The sequence below is a fragment of the Pongo abelii genome, chromosome 2 (genome assembly GCF_028885655.2).
Source record: "Pongo abelii isolate AG06213 chromosome 2, NHGRI_mPonAbe1-v2.0_pri, whole genome shotgun sequence".
NCBI lineage: Eukaryota > Metazoa > Chordata > Mammalia > Primates > Hominidae > Pongo > Pongo abelii.
Genome location: NC_085928.1, coordinates 144,726,404 through 144,742,040, shown reverse-complemented (window position 1 = coordinate 144,742,040; position 15,637 = coordinate 144,726,404). Strand labels below are relative to the sequence as shown.

Here is a 15,637-nt window from a genome sequence, read left to right as displayed (position 1 = left end):
ACAATACCTCTAGGTGATACCAATGCACACTCAAGTGTGAGACCCACTGGGGTAAGTGGTTAAGAGCAAAGAGTCAGGTTGCCTGAATCAAAATCCTGACTCCACCCTTGTGTGATCTGGGAAGGTCCTTTGTCTCTCAGTTTCCCCATCCAAAATTGGGAACAATAAATTACCTGCTACTATTTCACAAGATTATGGTGAGGAAGAGATTTCATGCATGTAAGGCAGTTAGATAAGTGTCTGGCATAGAGAACCTACTCAGGAATGTTAGATACTCTTCATCCAAGGTAGGTATTATTTTCCTATTACACAGATGAGGAAACTGAGGCTCAGAGAGGTTCATGACTGGCCCAGTGCTGCAGAGGTAATGTGTGAGGTCTCACTCACTAGTGACACATCTCCTTCCCTTCATGCTTCATGTGTTCCTGTAGTTTATCTGGGGTGTAGGGGTGGAGCCTTGTGCAGGGCATCTGTGGGGGTTGGGGTGTCCAGATCTTGGTCGTGCCCACCTCACTGAAAACTGTGCCTCGAGGCACCCTGGCCTTGGCTCTGCTGACCCCTCATGCTTTCCTCTTGTGCACTTTGGATTCTCGCTCTCTCCATTCTGGGATCTATGGTGAAACCAAGTCAAAGGGTTTAACAGGACTTTCACCTTGACCCTGCTTTGTCCACAACCAGAAGATGAGTTGGTATTGGTGGAGGCGGCAGTGAGAATTCGGGGTTAAAGAGTCTGCCAGAGGAATTTAGTGACAGATGAAAATTCATTCCTGTGGAAAATTGAGAGTAGATTAGCCAAATTGCCTAGACTTGTATGATACTCATGGATCGGGGTCTTTGGGGTAATTAGTAAATTGTGCATGGAATTGGTAAGCAATTAATAAAGGGAAATTTTCTCTTCTACCTGCGTGGTTGGATTGGGATCCTTTGCACCCTCAGGCAAACTTACTGAGAGGAGTTCTGTCCATCCACTTCCATTCTCCAGGGGTTCAGCCATGGATGGTGATTTAAGATGAGCTCCACTGAATTAATGCTGTACCCCCAGGCTTGTGGGCCACTTTGAAGGGGTTAATTGTTCGGGGAATCTTGGCCGGTGATTTTAGAAGGTAAGAACCACCCCATATCAAAGTTAACAATGACTAGGGGAAAAGGCTATTATCAGTGTAAACATGTATTAAATGAGCTACTTGGCAACCATAACACCTTTCACTGCCTCATATCTCTTCACTCCCAACTGCATGTTCAAAGATAAACCACAAGCAAGCAGTCTACATTTACAAAATTGGCCTGGATGTGGACTTCTCAAATGCAGTGTGTAAACTAAAATCAGGGTTGATAGTGTATTCATGGTGATTGTTTATGTTTATTTGCCAGCGACTTCTTAAGCCTCATTTATTCAGTTTTTCCTTTGGGTCGCATCAGTGCCAGAGAGTTTAATATATTCTGCTTCTTGGCATTCATGGGGTCAAGGATGTGTTCCCTCCCTCCCACATTAGAAAGAAGGACAGTTGTTAAGGATTCTCCTGAAATCTGGGGACAACCCTCTGGGGTCCAGGGATACACACTCTGACACCATTTTATGTAAACCCAGACATGCTTCTGCTCTTTTTAATTAGACAGATAAAATTAGCAAGGAGATTAAGGTAAAAGGAGAAATTAAAAATAATTAAATGTTAGGTGGAATTTACAAAAGTGAATTGAACAATGAGGTACAATAAGGAATGTAAAGAGAAACACAGACACATTTGAAACATTCCTCGGATGCCACACGGCTTAAGCCAGTCCATAGGTAAAGCAAGAATTCTCCCTTGTCACTTCTTGAATTGCAGATTCCAGTGATGTGAAAGAACATTCTCCAGAAACACTTTCCTTCTCCTTTTCTTCAGATGTTATCAGGAATAATTAATCAGTCAGTATCATTCCAGGATGGCCCACACTGCATCCAATTCAAACCACTCACCTGTTTCCTGTCTGAATTTGCAAACTTTTTTTTTTCCTTTCATTTTATTTTTCTCCCTCTCCTCTCTTCCCATTGAGCCAATAGGCCGATTGGGCCAACCAGAAAGCCAGACCAACACCACATTCCATCCCCTTTGGATTTCCTAGGGACAAAGACTTTCCAGTTCTTCTTTCTTGTTTGCATCTGTTACGAACAAGCACAGTCATTTTATAACACAGACATACATATGTGTGCTTTTGCACACGGAAACAGGATTTTCTTCTTTTTTTTCCCCAATTTGTGGTTTCTTTTTCCTTTTTGCAGAAAATGCAAACAAAAGAAAAACGCGGTTTTCAATTGAAGGTACATCTCTTCTTCAATATGAAGACATTAATTGAATTGGTTGGATCCCCATGCAGTGGTCAGCAAAGTCCTTTGGCAACTGACAGAACAACATCTGGAGACTCAGGAGCTGGGTTTTGTTTGAAGAAACTTCCCTATAGGAGTCATGAGCAAAGGGAAACAAGTGTGGGAGAAGGGAGGGGACTCTCAGGGAGGAGTACAAAAGGAGAAAAGAAAAGAATGTCATTGGTGAGGAAGAAAATGGAACACTGCTTCTGTTTCTTCCCTCTACCTCCTTCCCTTTCTTCCTGTGGATGGGCAACTCCAGCCCACTGAGGGTGGGAGCTGGGTTTACTCTTGTTCTCCTGATGCATATTGTTTTGTCTTCACTTCTGTTGAACATCACCTTTTTATATTTTTATTATTATATATTTGGTTTCCCACGGCATCTCAAACATGCTTCTGTCACTGAGAAATGAAGGTTGCCTACTAGCAACAGGTCTGGTTGATTCTTCACTGATGGAAATGCATTCCTCAGCTGAGAAGCCAATCTCTCCAGTACATTCCACAGTGGTCAACCTCTGGTCCCCCTTGACCCTGGTCCTTTTCCCTCCTCTCCTTCCCCAAGAAACAAGAGTTCTCATGCCATTGCCGTTGGTGACTGACTCATCTGGACCCTCATAGAATGAATGCTGTTCAGGATCTTCTTCTGATGGCCTGCCAAGGTGATGCCTATTCTCAGGAGGTCTCTAGGAGGAAAGAGCCAGAAAAGAAGTCACTTTAGTGTTAGGTCAGCTTTTCACAGATCAAAACTCATCACTAAAGCCATGCGCCTGGGAAGTAGCCATGCTACAAAAATCCAACTAGCTTAAGTTTACTCAAGTTTTTGGCAAACTTCCAATTAGAGATTTTCCTGCTCATTTTCACTTTCTCCCTCTTCTCTAATGCTTCCTCCAGCTTAGGCAATCCTGGGAGTGCTGCGCCTTATTCCCGGGGTGTGTTCCTTATGTGTGGGCTCTAAGGCAGCCCCTTCATTGTCTCCTAACCCTCAGATGGACTGGAATTTTCCTCTGCTATTTTTTAACACTCCAAGTGCACACTATACAGGGCTTCAGTTATTCTATGGAGTTTTCTGCCTAAATTAGTGATCACTCACTGAGACTGAAAAGATGTGGGGCTCACCTGGTCTTCTGATGTTTTCCCGAGTTTCCATTTTCTGCCTCCATTTGAATTTTAATGTATGCATTTTTAAGAAGAGTGGTCTCAAAATAACTAAAATATCTGCCCAATCAGGAACCCAAGGAATATGTCCAGGATAGAGCATTGAATTGGATTAATAAGAACAAGTTCATGGCTTATAGTTGACCTGTGCTAGACCCATGCATTCTTCCTCAGTTAATAATAATACATAACACTGCTTGAATGCATCCCACGTGCCATACACTATCTCATTTAAACCTTTGTGAAAGCATTTCATAAAAATAGAGAAACCAGTGCAAACTCAATAATGATAAAAATTTAACAGTAACAATTTTTTTGCATGCATGCTATGGGTAGATAATGGATCAAGTGCTTTGCATGTGCCATTCCATTAACCTCCCATCACAAACTAATGATATGGGCATTATTATTTATAATAATTTATAAATTATTTATAAACAAGGAAGTAGGGCTCAGAGAAATTAAGTAATGTGCTCAAGGTCACACAATAGATAAGCAGTGGTGGAGCTGGTGTTCAAATACAAGACAAGTTGGTTCTCAGCACCCCTGCAGGGATGCTGCCAGAACTCTTCTAAGGTCCTGACTGTATTTCCTCTAAAGCCCCCTGAACCCAGCACAGCTGATTGCTTTGTACACTGCACATCACACCCTGGTGAACGCTTGGCTGGATCTCTGTCCACAATGCCTTGGCTCTCCCGCCCCATGCCCTTTTCAGCTGGTAGTCAGTCTCCCAAGGGATGCTGCTGGTTGAGATGCTCAAAGTGTTCGTGTCTTTTTGGCAAATACTTTAGGGAAGCATGCTTGAATTTTGAATTCACAGATTGTCCCACAATCTATTTTATTAAGTTGCTCATTTTCTTTTTCCATCTTTTACCTCTCAAGAAACAAATCAAATTGCTCTAATAGTGTGTGGACATGTTTTACTTTGAATGAAATCCTTTAATTTATAGTTTCACTTTCCTTTTGATCTTCCCCTTATCTTTTTCATTGATTATTCTCAGACTAAGAGAATTCTTTTAGATCCTGGGGGATTATGTGACAATGCCCCCCATACGCAGGCAAATCACAGTGGGAAAATGGGAGTAGCCAGTCTTCATAAACACCCATTTCTATCCCTGAACTCAGTCCCTCTGATTATCTAGGGGCATCAATTTTCACTCTAAAAGATGAGGAAGCTGGTTTTCCACTGTTAAGTGCTTCTTTTCTATTGATTTATTTTTGCTGTCTATTTGACAGTCATTCTTCATGAAAGGAACCATCTTTTTTGGCACCACGAGGAAATGAATCTAGTTTTTAAGAAATGTATTCTGATGTTCAGTGGATCCAAAGCTAGACACACATTCAAACCATCTCCCTGGAAAAAGTGGTGGCTCCATCATTTCTGAAAAAAAAATAGACCTCAGAGAAGTAGAGCTGGACTCCAGGAATACTGACAGGAAAACTGTTAGAATGTCAGGAAGCTGTCACTGGGGGCTCAGCTACTAGGGGTGGATCACCACCGCTCTTTCCTGGGACTCAGCAACCGGTTTGCCCCAGCTGCAAGGAGGGAATCCCAGCACATTGCACTGTGCCCATTGTATAACAGGTGATCAATACGTGTTCGCAGATTGATAGATGAATGAATCTTCTACCATAGGAAATGTGTATTACAGGCTGCCAGATCCCACAATATGTGCTATCGGTACATGTTGTAGCCCATGGAGCCCATGAATTCCCCCCGGTGTGTGTGTATGTGTGTGTGTTTGAAGGGTAGAGTTAATTTCCTAGGTAGGATTATCTGAGCTTCTGTGAGTGTAGAGGGTGAAATTTTACCCTTACCAACCTTAATCCAGTGGTTCCCAAACTTTGCTGCACATTAGAATCACCTGAGGAGTTTTAAAAAACCCTGATGCTCAGATCTCACCACAACTAATCAGAAGGTATGGGAGTGAGAACCAGGCATCAATATTTTTTAAAGGCCCTCAGGTGATTCCAGTGTGCAGCAAAGCCTGGGAACCACTGAGGCCCTGGGGTGGACAGGTAGCAGAATATTGAACTGGCAGCCAGAAAAGCAGGCTTGTGTCCCAGCTTTGCCACTTGTGAGGACCAATGTCATGTAATTTCAGAATCTGCTGAACGGAATGGGTGGAACTAGATAAATATTTCCCAGACTACAGTTCTATAAAACCCTGCCCTCAAAAATATGGTTCTATGGTATTTAATAATTTTAAATGGGTTCCTTCATTTCAGGATTTCTCATGGCCTTTATAATGCTAATATGAGCAGTGAATCTCCAAGAGGGTGATAAAGTGCACAATATTTCCCAAATTTATTTGACTGCGGGATCTTTTTTCCAAGGAGAACCTATTAACATTTCCCACAACTGGTGCTTCTCAGAACATTCTTGGGGGAAATGCTGGACCACATGGATCTTTAAAACTCTTTCTGGCTCTCACCTTATTTGAATAATTTTATTTTGTGTATTCCTCCAAACTCCTGAGGGAGCCACAGACTGGTAAATAATTGTGGGGGATGGAAATGCATGCTTGTTGACAACTGCTATCTAAGTATAAGGACAAGCTCACCACACATCTCAGACTGTTGCTGAATCAGTGCAATGCTTTTCTTGCTATGTTATTTAAAGTACTGGCTGGCTGTGTTCTTTCCATCTGGATGCTCTCTTTGATTAGTTGAGTTTAAAAACTTAAATGGGGAAGAGACTCTGGGTGATTAGGCAAATGACATATGGCTATAACTTTGAAGAACTCTCATTTGGGGCCCAGAGTGGATCTCCACCTCCCCATCCCACTCTCACATCCGCCTTCATCTTTCCAAAGTGCTCCCCATCCAGGCCTGGTCCATACAGAGACGGAGCTCCAGGGATGAGGCCAGAAATAGGACTCACATCATCTGCAATAGCAGGGAAGGAGCACTGACCCCTAGGTGTGGTCTGGACAGAGAGATTCTTATCACTTACTCTGATGTCATCTGGGTGACCAGCTGGAGGGAGGTGAAGCCAGCAGTGAGGAAGCTGTCCCTGTACTGGACCATTTTGATGGCGCTGAGCCAGTCATCCACGGTGGTAAAGGCCGTGAAGTCTGGGATGGAGCGGTCGAGCAGGGGCTGGGAAGGCCTGGTGAGACAGAGAGGGGCAGGTGACCACACATTGCAGAGATGCATGGACAGTGCCCCAGTCTGGCCTGACAGCTGGCTTCATGGAAGGCAGCATCCCTGATGGAATGAGGATTATAGTGGAGCCCTGGGCTGAACCTTTCTTCCTCATGGAATCCTAAATCAGCATGACTTCCATATCCAGGTGGCCAGTGTCTCTGCCTCTGGGCACTGTTACAGGTCAGTTAACCCAGACAGACAGGTTGACATAGCGTTCAGTCTGAAGGGAACAGAAGGCTCCCAACTCCTTTGTAAACCAAAATTTAGGAGCCTCACCATTCAAAGATGTAGTCCTTTTAAAAACATGCATATTTTACCACAGCCTCCCCAGATATATTGGTAACATTTTTTTCCTAGTTTCATCCTTAGCTATTTGAAAAAAAAAATGGAGCAATGAGACCCATTGCCGACCTTCTCTGGCACATTTTCGAAGCAGACACTCAGGTATCCAAACCAGAAATCCAGGTGCTATCTTGACATCTCCCTCACCCTCAATATCCATGTCCAATCCTTCACCAAGTCATAAAGATTTTGTCTCTCAAATCCCCAAAACTCATTTACTTTTTTCCACAACGATTATCCTGATTTAAGACACTCTTTTCTCTATCATGATCATTGCAATGTTCTCCTACCTGTCTTTCTTCATGCATGTTGCTCCTCTCAACATAAGGCCCACACTGCAACTAGATACTCTTTAAAAAACTCGAACATGATCATGGTCAGAGGCTGCTGGCTATGCCCCGACCATGAAACCAGCCATATTTAGGGATCACCGTTTCACTAGACTCACACGGCGGTGATGGTTGCCACAGTCTTGAGACTTGCCGGATTCCGGATCATCTTATCTAGGGTGTTGACAATCTCTGCAAAGCGGGGCCTGCTGTTCCGGTCCTTCTGCCAACAGTCCAGCATGAGCTGGTGTAGAGCAGCTGGACAGTCCATGGGTGGGGGCAGCCGGTAGTCCTGCTCGATGGCATTGATGACCTGCAGTGACATACAGGGAACAGGTGTGATTGAGTGACTGCCACCAGCCAGTCACTCACAAATTATCCCCTTTATATGGAGCCTCCCTGATCCAGGCTGGCTCAGATGCCCTTGCTCTGTGCTCGCACACCTTCCGCTGTAATGAATTTTCTGTGCACTTGGTTTATCCCCCTAGACGTTGGGCTCCTAGAAAGCAGGGGCCGCATCGTAGTACGTCTTTATGTCCCCAGCTCCTGGTGCAGGGCCTGACACACATGGACCTCTGTAAATGTTTGTTGAAGAATAAGCCAGTGAACAGCTTGAGCATCTCCGCTCTTTAAGAATACATAGGGCCCAATTCTGCCTTACTGGAAGCTGGTGGTACCAGGGGTGATGAAACAATGACACATGGGAAACCCAGTGAACCCACTATTTATAAAGGATGTCCTCAAAACTTGTGGTGGACTCATTCTTTCATTTGGAAGAGAAGAGAAAGGGAGGAAAGGGATTAGCATTGATGGCGCACTTACTCCATGCTGGAGACCCTCTAGATGCCTCCTCTGCATTATTTGCCATATTCCTCATGAGGCAGCAACATGAATGGGCTTGTTTAAACAAATTGGTTCAAATCAATGACAACAGTCAAAATAACAGGGTGGTCCAAAATGAATACCGTCAATCAGATTTTGGTAATTTTCACAAACGCCAGAGAGTAATTTTATAAAGATTTTAGGAACGTTAAGTACATTGTCTGTTTATCAGATCTTTGTGTTTTTTCATCCAGTACATCTTAACTTCAAATGCATTTAAACCAATTATGCCTACTCTGTGCTTTTTACGTTAAAAAAATAATTGTAAGTGACGCAAGTGCTAAACATATGAATTTATTATGGTACACCCATAATGCAACAGAAGGCCTAAAATACAACGTAGGCCTTAAAGTGATACTACAAAAATCTATCTATTGAAATGGAAATATGCTCATATTGTAATAGGTAAAAGAGCTGGCTGCATAACTTCAGGTATAGTATAATCTTGCTTTGTAAAAAACAAAATAAAAACCAACTATTATAGACATGCATAGAAAAGACCTTGGAAGGATATACAGCATGGTGTTAATAGCAATTGCCTCTGGATAGGCAGAAACCTGAATATTTTTCATGTTTTTCTCTTTGCTTGTTTGATTTTTTATTTTCTATAATAATCCTGCATTGATTTTATATTAAAATAAACAGTTAAAGCATTTTAAACAACAAAGGAAATAATTTGGAGTTCAGGGTGTTTTTGGTGTTTTTGCCTCTACTTAAAAAATAATGAGATTCATTTCAACTGATTATTCTTTCTTTTTTATATACTTTATAAATTGGTCAAAAAGAGTATTTTCAGTTAGTTTAGTTTTTACAATTTCTATGCATAGTATGTAGGACATGAGATAGGACATGAGATAAAATGATAACCAAGTCATTGGAGATAATCAAAGTGTATTAGTTCTTCCATTCAGTAGGGTGAAAATCAAGCACACAAACCATATCAATTTTATCACTATATTTAAAAATCCAGTGACTGGGAATACTCACTTTTGAACACTGTGTTGCACTGACAATCTTTTTTCTCCTCTAAACTGTTGTTAATCAAATTCCCTGCTATCCTCTGAGGACAACCATTTTAACCCCATTTCCCCATGAGAAAATGGAGGCATGAGCAGTGAAATAATTTGCCCAGGGGCATGCATCTAGCAAAAGATAGGGCTGGGAATAAATCACAGCAGTGCTTGATTTTAAGTTTTGAATACTTCAAAAGCCATATTTCTTAGGCCTCTGTTGGACTGCCATAGTAATCTCAGCCTGGAGAACAGCCCCTGGAGGTGTCAGGTGTCTTCTTGGCATGCAACAAGGGCATGGGGCTAAACTAAGTAATCCAGGAGAATGAGCAGTTGTGCATCATTCCTATCAGCCTGGCTCACAAACCCTGCACCCTTTTCCAGTTCCTTCCAAGTAACTAGATTGAGGGTCCCAGTCACAGAATCTCCAAGTGGGATTACCCATTGAATGGCCCCTAGAGCTCCTTCTGGGTTGCATAAGGGCAAGTTAGGTAGGGCCAGCAGGAGGAGCTAGAGTCCAAATTCAACCTCTCATGATGCCAGGGGTCCGCAAAGTCTTCCAGTGCAGGGCAGTTAATGTTCCTGGTGGTCCCCTAAACTAATGACATCTCTGCTCAGATGATTAGATGCTAGAGCCCCAGATACTAATTTTCCTCACTGACAAGACAGCTCTACCACTTGTCCTGGAACAAGAAGGAGCACTGGAGTCAGGGCCTTTCTGCGAGAGCACAGCTCCATGATGTGACCAGCTGACCCAACCTCTTTTGGCAAGGGATCAAGAGAATGGGGACCCATGCACATGCTGAGTCTTCTGCCTGTGAGCTCTAGACTGAATGTAACTCAATTCTGTTTCCCTTGTTGTCTCCACTGCATGGCATCATGGCATCTCATTGGCTTTTTTTTTTTTTTTTTTTTTTGAGATGGTGTCTCGCTCTGTTACCCATGCTGGAGTGCAGTGGCACAATCTCGGATCACTGCAATCTCCACCTCCTGGGTTCAAGCGATTCTCCTGCCTCAGCCTCCCGAGTAGCTGGGACTACAGGCATGCACCACCATGCCTTGCAAACTTTTGTATTTTTAGTAGAGACAGGGTTTCACCACGTTGGCCAGGATGGTCTCGATCTCTTGACCCCGTGATCCGCCTGCCTTGGCCTCCCAAAGTGCTGGGATTACAGGCACAGGCTGCTTTTTTTTTGAAGACTGTTCTGGTATTTGTTTTTGTATTTGCTCTTTGTTTGGTGTGTTTACTTTCTTTTTAAGAGGACATCAAAAAGCCACTGATTTCTCCTTTCTGGGCAGGTCAGCTAGGAGCACAGGTCCATTTGGCTGTGTTGGTGATAGTACTACATAGTGCATAGACCTTGGAAGGCTGGTTTCAAGTCCAAGTTCCATTTCTTATTACCTATAGAACCTTGGGAGAGTCACCTGACTTCCTGAAACTTCACAGATGAGATTGTTACAAAGATTAAACGACACCGAAGTGATGCGTGTTGAGCACAGCGCAGATGAGTAGCAGGATGAATCCTCATCACACAGAAGATGTCATTACGGCTGTGTCTATTTTACTAGATGTCTTCCCAGCAAAGAAGGGAGTTACTACTGCTCATTTTGGAGGTCCAGGAAGATAGTATTTGAAAAGCACCAAGGACTTTTCTCACTTTCCAGGGTAGAGCATAGCCGTGGGAACCCCCTACCATGTTTGTTTTTAGAAAATGGGACTTTACTCCATTTGTTACTTCTTGTAAATAATTTTGTTGTTATTACTTGAGCTGATAATCTGGGAGCATTAATGCTTCTTGCACATAGGGAAAAAAGTGTCCTTTACCCTTCAGCCCAAAGAAAAAAATACTGAAGTCATTCATTGGTATATGAGTAGCATTTATCCACTCTTTGATTGAAGTACAATGCCTTTGGAGATTTTTATTCTCTTGTTTAGGATATGTGTGTTTTCTAAATTTCTGAGCACATAAAATTTATAGTCAAATTACAATATCATTATATCAAAAAATAACTTCGGTCTTCTAATGGGACTTTGAGATCATTCTCTGTCACACTTGCCTCACTAGCAGGCATGGGGAACAGGGAGGAGGAGGGAGAAACACCTTGATTCTGGCCATATGATGATGGCTGTAAATGACAGTGACCAGGTTTGAATTGTATGGAAACATATGGCCTAAGGTTGGAGGCACAGTGTATCCTACTGTGCAGAGTTGAAAACAGAAGTGAATTCTGGGCTCCTTTCATTGATCCATAAGAGGATGAGATAAGTGGCTATTGAGAAGATTGAAGATTAGAATGAAATCAGATGGCATTTCCAGAGAGAAGTAAGAGTAAAGCTCTGGGGGTAAGGAGACCAGTCTAGGCAACTGCTACCCAGAGATCTCTGCTGTCTCATTTTGAAAGTTCAGCAACAACTCTTTTGGCCATTGCAAAGGCCAGTGTAAGCAAATGTCCTGGGATCTAATTAAAGGGGCAGGGAGGGGGTGTGGTGAGGGGTTGCCTTTATTCACCTGTACTGAGAAATGGTAGGTACACAGGTTCTGTAGGGATCAGGTGCAGGTAGTCTGACCCCAGGTGCTCTCCAGGACTGGGTGGAGTGACTAGAACTCCTCTGGGAAGTGGGCAGAGCCCCTCCTGTTGCCCTTATATTTTCAGGGCCTGCTCCCGGCTGCCCCCACACATGTATTTCCCATTAGTGAGTCAGGCTGTGGGTAGTGCCTACCCAACCTTGCACTGGGGAGAGGGAAGTGGAGGAACTCAGAGCAGTGGAGAAACCAGGGCAGAGCGGGTTAAGTCAAGCTCTGATGTTTCAATAAGACTGCAGCTCCTCTCCACAGACACTGCCACTCTCATTATCTCTGTCAATCAGATCCAAGCAGCAGAACTTCCAAGTTGCTCTCTCTGGCTGACAAACTCTCTGTACATGTTCAAAGACCTTCCTGGGCTCTGGAAGCCTAATTACCGGCACTCCGACTTGCCTCTGCAATTCTCTTCCTTAAAATCTTTCAATTGTCATCTGTAAAATCCTTTACCGCCACCACCTTGGTGGTTTCTGATGAGTGAGGCTTCAGCCCCGCAGCTGGGAGCCCCTCCTGGCTCTCTCCCAGGCCAGGTTGTAAGAAGCTTTCTGAATGGGCATGAAGTCACCTCTTGCCTCCCACGAGGAGCAAAATTGCACTTGAGACAATGCTTAGGGGCTTTATTTTGAAAGAGCACACAAAATTAGAATAAACTGCTACTCTGCAGATGTTCTTATTCCCTCTGAGACCCATCTCAAACGTCAAATATTCAGGAAGTCTTCCCTTACCTCCTCCACTCAAATGTTCTCAAAGCCCCATGTTTATGCCACCGGACTGTAAAACCCTCTAGAATCAGCAAGCACAGTGCTTAGTCACAACTAGCATACACTGATTGTGTGTTAAATGAATAATTCGGGAATTCTGGAAGTCTAATATCAGAAATTTTATTTGTTTTCAGCATTGACAGAAAATATCTTGAATGTGAAATCTTGCTTCTCAGACAGTGTTGTAATTCATTCTGTAAGTGCCAAATTGTTCTTAATCAGATTAAGGTCTTGGGCAGGATAAGATAGGTCTGATTTTTCTTTTCTTTTCTTTCTTTTTTTTTTTTTTTTTTCTTGAGACAGGGTTCCACTCTGTCACCCAGGCTGGAATGCAGTGGCGCGATCTTGGCTCACTGCAACCTCCGCCTCCAAGGCTTAAGCAATTTTCATGCCTCAGCCTCCCGAGTAGCTGGGATTACAGGCATGCGCCACCACGCCTGGCTAATTTGTATTTTTAGCAGAGACAAAGTTTTACCACATTGACCATGCTGGTCTCAAAGTCCTGGCCTCAAGCAATCCACCTGCCTCCACCTTCCAAGGTGCTGGGACTACAAGCGCAAGCCACTGCACCCTGCTGGGTCTGCTTTTTCTACTAACATGTTATACTTATTTAGCAGCTGGTATAGACAGAACCAGGGTGCAGCTGATTTCATAGAAGCAGGCTTTGCACTAGCTCCACCGCTTACTGATTTGACATGCTTCAGGAGCAGAGGCAAGGTGTTGCTAATCCCAGATAATAGAGGACCTAGACACCAGCCATAGCTGACTTCAGGACCTGGTTAATGGTGCAGCCATTTCACCCACTCCAGGCTGGAGCCACTCTGCCCATGGCAACAGGGAGTACTGTTGTGGAAGTAACCCAGCTCCTCTTTCCACAGTCTCTCTGGGAAATTGCCACCTTTCTCAATCTTCTGAGCAGCTGCCATGGCACTAAACCTTTCACAGGATAGGAGGCTTGCTGACTCCATAGCTTACAAGTTCCTCAGTGTCTGCCCTAGCACAGAGGGGGTTACAGTGTGGCTGGCAGCCAGTGGACTCAGATCTGAACTGGGGACCATTCTTTCTCTTTTAGCTGTAAGTTGGGAAAGATAAAAACTGCCCCCTCCCAAAGTGATGGGAAGGGCAAGCAGAGAACATAGGTATGCAGATTTGCAAATTGTAATCCTCTCAGCTCCAAGGGGAGGGTATGTATTCAAAACACAAAACAGGCCTGGTCCCTGGAGAGGGTGAGAGGCAGTGTTGAAATTCAGGCAGGACTTTTCATTGGAGACTTATCAAAGCAAATCATCTGAAAAAGGCTTCCTCACCTTTTAGTAAGCATGGAGCAAAGGTTCTCATGTGGAACATTCCAAAAAGCCTCTATTTAAAGCATGTTAGATGACCCTTCTCTTCCTTTCTCACCCTTTTGCCTTGAGGGCATCCTGGGGGAGTGTTGACCTCCCCACAGAGAGGGACCCTGTCCTGTGGCCCATCTGAAGCTGACCAGCTTTGGAAAGCTTTCCACGTCTTCCTTCACTGATAGGTGATATGGGATCATAGAAGAGTGAAGTCTCAGGGAAGAAGGGCCCTTTCCAATTCCTCTCTTTAAAGCTAAGAGGTACAAGTCCCACACAGAAACTGCGACTGGCTCAATGGAGCATAGCCGTCAGAGGCAGAGCAGGATGGGAACTCAGGCCCTGGCCCTCAGTCCAGTGCCTCCTTCCCCTCTGTCGTGCATGGGGAAGGAAAACACAGAACCTGAATGCTTAGAAGCTGGGTAGACTTTACTGCTTAATTTGGGGCTGATCTATTCATGGTCCTCAGCCATTTGGAAACAGCCCGTTGTCTCTCGGGTTGGAGTCTGTGGCCTTGGCACCTCTACAGGCTTTGTGGTTATAGGGACTTTCACACCTCCATGCTGGGCTCTTTGATTAGTTCCAACATCCATGCTAAGGGTGTCCCTGTATCCCCTGCCCTGAACACTGCAGGTTCAGGTTATGAGGCCGTGAGCTGAAAACAGGAGGAATTGGTATGCTACTGCCTTTGGGATCCCTTCGATGGGGGTTTGTGGCGACCAAGTGCTGCTGACACTCACATCTTGGTTGGACATATCCCAATAGGGTCTCTCTCCAAATGACATGACTTCCCACATGACGATCCCATAGCTCCAAACGTCGCTGGCTGAAGTGAACTTGCGGTAGGCGATGGCCTCTGGAGCTGTCCATCTCACGGGGATCTTCCCTCCCTGAAAGAAGGAGAAAGCGTGGTCAGCCCAATAATCAGGTTTCTGATCGAAGGCAGGCAATAAAAAACTTGGCATGCACATTCTTCCAAACTGTCACTCCCGTATCTTGTGAATTATGACAGACAGGCTATTCTTGCTTCATGCACAAGCTATGTTGCTGTGCCTAGTTAGAGAAGCTCAAGGTGACCAGCATGCCTGTGCTAGCCTCTAGCCTTATGTGAATACACCACATGTGCCCCGGTTCCCTATATGTTGATTCCAATGTTGCTGCAGGGGAGGTGGGTGGTAGGAGAGAGTGTATCTGTCATAAAGTCACTGGAACTACCTGAGATTGGCTACATGAGAAACAAGTTATGGTTTTCTTTGTTCCCTGGCAATGTAAAAGCTAACACATTTGGGTCAGAAGGAATTGCAATGGTACAAAAGGAAAGGAGAGTGATCAGGCATACCTCCTGGAGAGCCCTGACACTACAGGGTCATGCTATGCTGCCCTCTGCCTCATTTTCGTTGCATTCCACCTCTGGGCGGGCAGGTTTCCCTAACTCTGTAGCATGCAGATAGCCCTGGGCTTCATGAGGGTTGAATGGTCCCAGTGCTGTGGTCTTTCTACATGCTGGCTGTCCTGCCAGCCCTTCAGTGGAGGTCAAGATTCCAGAGTCTGGAGATGCCCTTTTCTATAGGGCCACCCTTAGGCTTGTTTCTCCTTCTTGCCTCCAATCTCACACTGGAAGTTTCTAAACTGGCTCTCTGCTTGGCCCTCAGCTTGTCTGCCAGACCTTGGCCAGTTTTGTTTACATAAGGGATTCACATCTATCCATTCATTCATCCATCCCATCAACAAATAGGCAATAAGCACCA

General features: G+C 44.3%; 1 protein-coding gene across 3 annotated transcripts in view; it reads right to left on the bottom strand.

Annotated features, from left to right (window-relative positions):
• Positions 1-1,572: 1,572 nt before the first annotated feature.
• Positions 1,573-15,637, bottom strand: part of EPHB1 (EPH receptor B1) — a 446,794-nt gene continuing 432,729 nt past the window's right edge. The window contains exons 13-16 of one of the 3 annotated variants that reach the window (XM_024244263.3): positions 14,630-14,779; positions 7,440-7,633; positions 6,456-6,611; positions 1,573-3,027 (exon numbers count right to left, since the gene is read on the bottom strand). In XM_024244263.3, the coding sequence (XP_024100031.1) occupies positions 2,919-3,027; positions 6,456-6,611; positions 7,440-7,633; positions 14,630-14,779 (609 nt within the window). In that variant the 3' untranslated portion in view covers positions 1,573-2,918. The remainder of the gene's footprint in view (positions 3,028-6,455; positions 6,612-7,439; positions 7,634-14,629; positions 14,780-15,637) is intronic. The other 2 variants (XM_054552662.2, XM_054552661.2) reach the window with 2 other exon arrangements.